The sequence below is a fragment of the Pomacea canaliculata genome, linkage group LG4, assembly GCF_003073045.1.
Source record: "Pomacea canaliculata isolate SZHN2017 linkage group LG4, ASM307304v1, whole genome shotgun sequence".
NCBI classification, from domain to species: Eukaryota; Metazoa; Mollusca; class Gastropoda; order Architaenioglossa; family Ampullariidae; genus Pomacea; species Pomacea canaliculata.
In genome coordinates, this window is record NC_037593.1 from 33,390,429 (window position 1) to 33,399,628 (window position 9,200).

General features: G+C 41.3%; 1 protein-coding gene across 2 annotated transcripts; it reads right to left on the bottom strand.

Annotated features, from left to right (window-relative positions):
* Positions 1-319: 319 nt before the first annotated feature.
* On the bottom strand, positions 320-9,193 carry LOC112563282 (peroxisome assembly protein 12-like). 2 transcript variants are annotated; one of them, XM_025237128.1, is made up of 8 exons: positions 7,452-8,651; positions 3,955-4,173; positions 3,532-3,638; positions 2,877-2,957; positions 2,253-2,476; positions 1,844-2,015; positions 1,083-1,168; positions 320-954 (listed from the first exon to the last, which is right to left on the bottom strand). In XM_025237128.1, exons 2-8 carry the CDS (start codon positions 4,004-4,006, stop codon positions 837-839), a joined length of 840 nt encoding a protein of 279 aa, XP_025092913.1. In that variant the 5' UTR covers positions 4,007-4,173; positions 7,452-8,651; the 3' UTR covers positions 320-836. The 2 variants fall into 2 exon arrangements, with proteins under 2 accessions (XP_025092913.1, XP_025092912.1); XM_025237127.1 differs by lacking the exon at positions 7,452-8,651 and adding an exon at positions 8,665-9,193 and having other exon boundaries at positions 619-954; positions 3,955-4,063.
* Between the last annotated feature and the right edge of the window lie 7 nt (positions 9,194-9,200).

A 9,200-nucleotide genomic window follows, 5' to 3' on the forward strand; every position in this document is an offset into this window, starting at 1 on the left:
TGTGCATTTCAGTTGTGGATTTACAAAGAACAAACATCACAGGTACATTGTTGCAGTTTTCGGCATAATTACCATTTGTGTTCATTACCTCATTACTGTTGCATACATGTGTAGATTAAGTACTCTGTCTGCTTTCTCAATTTCTTTCTGCCCAACTTATAGATGATGTGACCAGCTGGTGTGCATATGTACTAAGCTAAAGATCTAAGCTTATCTGTTAGAAGAAGGAGAGCAGAGGTGAGATAAAGGATGTGTCTATGCATTTTCTCCTCTTTGACATGTACATGACTAAAATATAATTAGAAAGTTCTGAAGTACATTTTTTTTACCTAGTAAACCCAGTGGGTTTTATTTTACTTCATTGTTTTGCTTCAGAGTATTTTATAATTCACAGGGAGTTTGCCTGGGATCCTCAGCTCCCAACCAGAATTTTCCTGACATCTGTTTTTTAGCTCCCTTACAAAATCCAAGCCAAAATCTTTTCAGCTCCACAGTTGTTATAGTTAACACACCTTAAACCCTAACTCATCCCCACTGCTACACTACCTTAACTTTAAACTCTAACATCCGCCCTTCTAGTGTCTTGGTTCCCCACAATGACAGGCATGCACACCCCAATCATTCTACCACAACTGTGTTGGGATGTTTAATATCACACCTCTGCTACAATGCATTTGAAGTGAACATTATTCCAGTTTGATGAGACATTGGATTAATTAGGGGTTTGTTTTTTTTTTTGACAGGATCTAGTCATATTTAAAACACTTTTTTGCTGCCGGCATCTCCTTCTCCCACACATGATGTGATTCATTTAATGTCCAGTAGGATGTAATGCACTATGAGTCTGGAAGATATATTTTAATTAGATGTTCTGTCTTTGCTGGAATTCCAGTCACAGGGCAGCAACCATGAATTCTGATGTACTCATGAATACAGGGAAAGCAGAACACGTACCTGCAATAAAACAAAGCTTGTCTGTTCAATGTGTGCAAGCTAAACTAGTAGCATCTGTTTGACTTCAGTTAACTTACTCTGAGAAGTATGTTATCTTTATGCTGAAAAATGAATGAAAAAGGCATTACCCTGACACAGCAAGGGCTGTTTCATTTGTGCGTGTCCTTGTACACAGGGGACAAACATAAGGACGTGAAGCTTCAGTTGATCCTCTCTGAAAAATATAAAAAGAATCGCTGTATTTCCATGAAGAAAAAAAAGCCTAAGTACATGTATTATTAAAGTAAAAAGCAATGATAACACTGTATCAACATGAAGAAAAACGAAAAAGAGCCTAAAGTAGTAGTAAAGTAAAAAGCAATAATCACACACCAGTTTGTGGTGAGGGAAGAGTAATTTTCTGCAGCTGCACTTAGTGGATGTTAGTGACAATCTGTAGCCATTTTTTGGTTCCATATATGTGTATTTTTCTTATTTGATGGACTGTCACTGATTCAACTAGTTGGCATATTCTGTGTTCTGTGTGTCACTTTTATTTCTTGTGCTTACTAATTTACTAATCCTCACATCATGGACTAACCACCACTTTTATGGTTGAAATGATCATGCAACCTCCATCTTCAGAGTGGAAAACAAAGTGTGCTACCAGCGTACTGTACCTGTTAGGCTGTTACAGTATGTGTTAGTCAGTTGTCCTTAGACTGGTACCTGTCATTAGGGGGAACACATGGACAGATGTGGCAGCCGACAATTAAGGCCTGACACACTTGTTTTTGGCGATAGTGAACAGGTATGTCCAGTCTTTGTGTATGTGTTAAGTGCCTACAGGATAAAAGGGTGCATTGTTTAATGTGACCAGCATGGAGTACATCATGCATAAACATCAGACCTGTGGTGGACTTGGCATGGGCAAAGCAGTCAAAGATGGAGCACTGGCATCACTGTTGTACCACCAGTCTAAAAACTGAAGAAAAAAGATGCTAACAGATAAGCCAGTAGACAACGCTGACACTACACCCTGCAAAAGCTTTACAGCTGCGAATCCTATGTTTCTCCTAGGCCTGGAATAGGAAAGAAAATTGTTATAGTTTTTATGAACTTTGTTTTTTTGATTTCTTTACAATCACCTTTTTCAACTACACAATGATGTCCTCGTAAAATGAGGGAAACAAAGATACACCCAACAATAATCACTCACACATAACAATACTCGGTCACACCTAACAAAACTCACACCCAATGATACATCCAACAACAGTTGCACAGAACAACACTTGCTCACACCTAACAATACTCACACCACTTCTGTCCATGCCATGTCAGCGATGACAAACTCTGCATCATCTTCTGTGCGATGTCGGAGCTCTGTACCAGAAAGATGCATCGGAAATGAATGCCAGCAACTCTGCTTGAAAGCATATGCCAAGATGTGCCACAAAGCCACCCCTTCCCACAGCATATGTATGAAGGGATAGATACCCAAAAATGCTCTGCAAAGTCTTGCTTTCAGAGGAGCATCAGGCTAAACAAAAACAAAAAATAAAAATTACAAAATCTGAAAGTGACAATGTGGGCAAGCAAAGAATTTACATACCACTCCCCCTATGCGGCCATGCTCCAAAAAATAAGGTTTACATAAGTGCACATCTACAGATTGGAGAAAACAAACCATGCAAAAGCACATTAAAAAATATGAATTCCTGGATATCTTTCTAGACATACAGTCCTGGATTGTATATTTTTAAACCAACCATAAAAAAAATACTGTCTCATATTTTAATCACAATGAAAAACATATCTGAAACAAAATTTCGTACAATCTACAAATATATATATATAAAAAAATGGCATCACTTGCACCACACAGACAAAAACGCCATCACTTGCACCACACACAACTGCAGCAGCTCCAGGTTGCTTACACCTCTAGGGAGCATATCCTCTTTGTACTTTAGGTCTTGAAACAACTGCTCTAGTTTCTGCTTCAGGTATGGAACGCCAACCTTCAAATGAAAAGCAAATTATGTTACAGATATTATACATAATTGTGACTCAAGCAATGCAAACTGAATTTTCCTGCTGAAAATAAATATAGTGGAAAAAGAAGGCTGATGATGCAGGAAAACTATTGGTGAGCAATTGCAGTCTGGTATGCCAGTCTTCTGTGTATCAGCATTTTACATGGTCACAGATGGATACAATCATTTACTTGCTCATATACAAATAAGTATAACTGTAAACTGTTAGCTTGTTTATCAAGAGTTTCTAACAGATGTTCCCCATACAATAGAGATGGAAACGGTACTAATGGGAGCTAGAATAACTTTTGTCATATTTGAACATTTTTAGTCTTTAAGATTAGGGATTTTCTTGCCCTATAGGTGATGAAAATCGTAAGTTTGCAACTTTATAAATTCCTATGAAATGCTATATATGGCAAAAAACAAAAAACAAAAACTGAAGTGGACTGATTTTTCACAGAATGTGAATCCCAAAATGTGCAAGCACCTATTATAAGTGGGAAAGAACATCTGAAATTGTCATCTGAACATCTTTAAGAGTGGAAAGGCAGCTGACCAAATTAAGTATAGACCTCCACTGCAGTGTTTTACTCAGTTTTTCTCCTGCAGAATCACCGGAAGGAACTCTTTTTAAGTCATAGAAGTTCTCAGCAAATGAAGCACCTGCAGGAGAAGCACTTAAAACATTACTAACCATATACAATTTGCTCAAATGTATAGTCCAAAAAATCATGTTCACTTGGTAACTAAAAAGTAAACCCTGAAGTGTAAGGAGATAATTCTTGTCACAACTTTATCGCTAAAGCTCAGTATCAACAACCTTTCAGAAAATGCACACACAGACTACCCTGTTGATAATGTGTTCATGTAAATGTTATTCTCTATGGTGATCCTGATTCAAAGTTTTCATTAGACTATCAGAATCACTATATTTACCAGACAAAAGCAACAACAATACTAATAAACAATATCAACTTACTATACTTTTGCACATAGTGATGCTGCACAAGAAAATCCAAGACCGTGAACATTTCATCATACCATCGCAAGAACCAGCCAAATGTTGCTGGGTGATTCTCTGCAAGTACCTGCAGAAAAATTATATCATAACAGAGAAACAAGTTAACAAAATAATAAATTGGTGAATAGATGAATACTTAATAAGCAAAATCAAAATATAGCAAGTAGAAGGCTAAACCTAATTTACCTCTAGGTGAGGTGTCCACCTTCGTCGCCTCTTACGACACGCCTGGCTGGATGGCTGAGTGACCCTATTCTTACAGTGCTTGCTAGGCAAGCATACATACCCCGGGGTCACACAGGGTAAATTAGGTTGTGGTTGGGCTAACAACCTGACCATGTAAAAAAGTTATTGTTACAGAAACCGCAAGCACAATAACTGTAAATTTGGAGCCTCGACTGGAAGATTCCTCTTCGGAGGGGCTTATGACGCGTGCTGGTGAAAGCCCTCGGGAAGCCAGCTCGCCGACCCATCTTCTCACGGCCAAGGCAAAAACCAGGATAGGGACCTGGAATATCCGAACCCTAAACGAGAGTGGAAAAGCAGCTCAGATAGCACGGGAGATGAAAAACTATAACATCAAGCTCCTCGGCCTGTGCGAGACAAGGTGGAATGGCAACGGTCAGACCAGACTTTCGTCAGGGGAGACTGTTCTCTACTCCGGACATGACGACCTTGACCATGAACACACACAAGGAGTTGCAGTGCTCATGACACCAGAGGCCGCACGAGCACTGGTAGCATGGGAACCAGTCTCCCCAAGAATAATGTCAGCCAGGTTTAACTCCAAAGGGAGAAAGATCACAATAATCCAGTGCTATGCACCTACCAACGCAGCTACCGATGAGGAAAAAGAAGACTTTTACAACTCCCTACAAGAACTGGTTGTTCGTACTCCAAAACGAGACCTGAAGATCATAATGGGCGACATGAATGCCAAAGTTGGAAATGACAACAAAGACAAAGAACACGTCATGGGTAAGCACGGTGTGGGCAACTGCAACGAAAATGGGGAGCTGCTCACAGACTTCTGCCTGTTCAACGACCTTGTAATTGGAGGCACAGTTTTTCCACACAAAACCATCCACAAAACCACCTGGACTTCGCCAGATGGACATACAGAAAAACCAGATCGATCACATCACCATTAATCGCCAGTTTAGAAGAAGCCTGCTGGATGTCAGAGTAAAGCGAGGTGCAGATGTAGCCACAGACCACCACTTGCTTGTGGCAACCATGAAGATAAAGCTGAAGTCTTTCCACGACACATCAGACAGACCGCACCACAAATTCAATGTGCAGTTTCTTAGAGACCGTAAAAAGCAAAATGAGTTCAACTGCGAAGTTAAAAACAGATTTGCTACACTGGAAGGACTCCTGGAAGAAACAGTGGCTAACCACTGGACAGGATTACAAGAGACCTGGAAGAATGCCTGCACACACGTTCTGGGGAAAAAAGGTAAACAGCACAAGGAATGGCTGACTTTAGGGACCTGGCAAAAGATAGAGAAAAGGAAAGAGCTGAAGCAGAAGATCAACCAATGTCAAGACCAGCAGGAAAAGGATGAGCTTAGAGCAAAATACTGGGAGATAAACAAGGAAGTGAAGAAGAACGCAAGGGACGACAAGAGACAGTTCGCACACAGGATGGCAGAAGAGGCAGAACAAGCAGTTTTGAGAAATAACACAAAGAGACTATACGAAATTACACGAATTCTGTCAGGAAAGAAAAACACCAATGCATGCAGACCAATAAAGAATAAGAATGGCAGCGTCATCACCGGGGATGCAGAACAAAGATCACGATGGGTGGAACATTTTGATGAAATACTTAACCGACCACCACCAACAAACACTTTGGACATTCCCCCAGCTGCAGAACAGCTCCAAGTAGATACCAACCCGCCAACCAAGACAGAAATCATCGAAGCCATCAAGTCCTTGAATTCTGGAAAGGCGGCAGGCCCAGATGGCATTCCTGCAGAAGCACTCAAGGCAGACCCAACAGCCGCAGCAGAGATGCTGCATCCCCTGCTGAAGAAAATTTGGGAACAGGAGCAAGTTCCAGCAGACTGGAAGCTTGGCTACCTAGTGAAGTTACCCAAAAAAGGTGACCTGACACAGTGCAGCAATTGGCGGGGGATTACGCTGTTGTCCATTCCAAGCAAGGTGTTGACCAAAATCATCCTGGAGCGACTGAAACTGCCCTAGATAAGAGACTTAGGCAAGAACAGGCAGGCTTTCGGCAGGGAAAATCATGTACCGACCAAATAGCTACTCTGCGAATTATTATCGAACAGTCCATCGAATGGCAGTCACCACTATACATAACCTTTGTAGATTTTGAGAAGGCCTTTGACTCCGTAGACAGGGAAACCATCTGGGAACTAATGCGGCACTATGGATTTCCACCAAAGTTCATTGCCATCATCCAGCAGTTGTATGAGAACTCGACATGCCGGGTGATACACAAGGGAAAACTGTCTGACCCCTTCGCAGTGAGGACTGGAGTGAGGCAAGGTTGTATGCTCTCACCAACAATATTCCTGATCGTCATAGACTGGATCATGAGGAGAACAACCTCTAACAGCAACACGGGCGTTCAGTGGACCTTCGCCAGACAGCTCGAGGATCTTGACTATGCGGATGACATCAGCCTGTTGTCCCACAATCAACAACACGCACAGACAAAGCTCACTCGGCTTGCAGAAGAAGCAGCGATGACTGGCCTGAACATCAACATCAAGAAGACGGAGGTAATGCGGATCAACACAAAGCAAGAAGCCCCACTCCAACTACATGGAGAATGTATTACAGAGTCTGACCGTTTCACCTACCTTGGCAGCATAGTCAGCAGCAAAGACGGAGGTACAGATGACGATGTCAGAAGCCGAATAAACAAAGCCAGGCTTACATTCCACACCCTAAGACCTATCTGGAACTCCAAGGCTTTGTCTCTACACACCAAGATCCGCATCTATAATACCAATGTCAAGTCAGTCCTTCTGTATGGATCTGAGACATGGCGGGTGACAAATGCCATCACCAACAAGATACAGACATTTATCAACAACTGTCTGCGCCGCATCTTTAACATCCGATGGCCTGAGAAGATCTCCAATGCGGACCTGTGGGAGAGAGCCAACCAAAACCCTGCCAGCCTAGACATCAAGAAGCGGAAGTGGGGCTGGATTGGCCACACCCTACGAAAGCCAGCCGACAATTTAACGCGACAGGCTCTGGGCTGGAACCCACAGGGGAGGCGTAAGGTTGGGAGACCCAGACAGACGTGGAGGAGATCAGTCCACAGAGAGGCAGAGACAGCTGGCATGACATGGTGCCAGCTGGAAAGGGACGCCCAGGACAGGGTCCGATGGCGGCGTGTGGTTGCGGCCCTATGCTCCACTGGGGGCGTATAGGAAAGAAGAAGAAGAAGAAGAAGAAGAAGGCTAAACCTGACTTCTCCTTCCACATTTACCTCCCCTCATAGGCCCGGTAGCCAACTGGATGGCAGGGGGACTTTAGCCACAAGCTCCAATGTACTTAAGACCAGCAATCTTTTCTCTACAGTCAAGCACACTACTACACTATGGAACTTTCATGACTGTCACTGATGGCTTTCAATATTATACATTTCAATTTTGATATGCAGCCCAACAGTTTAGATTAGTGTGATGCACAGAAATAATACAAAAGGACTTGGAATATGGTTTAGTTATTAGTTCAGGCTGTCACCAGGAGATGTACATGATTTAAGCTCATTACCCACTGTGGCTATCCTGGAGTATTTATGTGACATACATTAGCAGTCAGGGAGCTAAAACTGTCTATTATGTTTATAGCTAGGATATGTATGGTTGTTATCTACATGGCAAATTGTCAAGATAATCAGATCTCCCTGTTCATATATTGTGTACATGTAATAGCAATAGTAGTAGGGACTATCATCTGCCTAGGACTCGACCTGAATTTCTAGATGTGTTCGTATGTGATGATGAGAAAAATACATGCATATCAAATTCACTGCATCGATGAAATATCTTACATTTGAAAGATGTCTCACCTGATTATCTTTCCCTTCAGAGTGAGGAATCTTAAATATCAGCAGACTGGAATATGACATATCTTTAAATTCTACAAGCGATTTAGTAGCACACCCTTGTAAACTTTCCACTAACATTGATTGTCTTTTTAAGAACAGACACAATAGATCACATTTGCATTTTCCAAGTGGACACACAAGTGCTTTATGCAATTGTAAAAAATGTCTCCCTATCCAAAAAATCCTCCTAATAATGCCAACCATATGCTGTGCCTTACCTGCCACTCTTTAGGTATGCAAATCAAAATAAAAATCTCAATCAAAACTGATCCCCAAGTCCTTCTCTTCATCACAAGCTTTTATTATTTTATTATCTACACCTCATCATCCATTTCTACTTAACACGTTCATCTCAGGCTATGTTTACCCACATGTATAACTTCACACCATGATTAATTGAAATAAAATTTCCATTTTTAACACCACTCTGGCAATTTGTCACTACAACCTAATACATTTCTTGGTATGTATATCCATACAAACACATTTAGCAATGATATTTCTTATATTGCATCTGGTTTTAACTATGACTCACTACACTCACATATATATAACTACAACCTTACTCTAATAAAATGTTTTCCTGCGGGTCGAATGGTTGACATAAGGCTGTCTTGAGCCAACACCTCAAAAATATTGGGGCGTAAAGTATCTGTAGCTGAAGTCAGGTGGGCTGCATTTTCTGCCATTCTTCTTGGAACTAGGCAAACTAATTTCTTATTGTTTCTGTTAGCCTAGATCAGATAGGGAGCTAGAAGCAGTATGAATGAGTATGAAACCACACTGTTTTCTTGTCTTTGTCATCAACATCGCTTACATAGTATGGAATTAAATGCAAGGCACGTCCCTGAATGGAGAATGGGTGGAGCAAAGTACATGTACTTCACAGGTCAAGGCTCAGTTGCAGTTCACGAAGTAAACGCTCTGAGAACAATCCTAAATTCATTCTGCCTTCTCAGAAGATGCATTGTTTATTTTAAGAGTGGTTCTCTAGGATTTATAAGTACAAAATGTGCAATGCAGCTAAATAGTTCTTTCGTATAAAATAAAACTTTCACGTCCGTCGGTGAAGTCATTAGTTTCTATCCTTATTCTGTTCGCG

Coding starts and splice junctions, on each gene's coding strand:
- LOC112563282 (XM_025237127.1), bottom strand. CDS start 8,787: ATGGCAGAAAATGCAGCCCACCTGACTTCAGCTACAGATACTTTACGC. Junction 2,016..2,252: donor ATGGCATGGACAGAAGTGGT/GTGAGTATTGTT, acceptor TTCCTATTCCAG/GCCTAGGAGAAACATAGGAT. Junction 955..1,082: donor ACAGCCCTTGCTGTGTCAGG/GTAATGCCTTTT, acceptor GTTTTATTGCAG/GTACGTGTTCTGCTTTCCCT.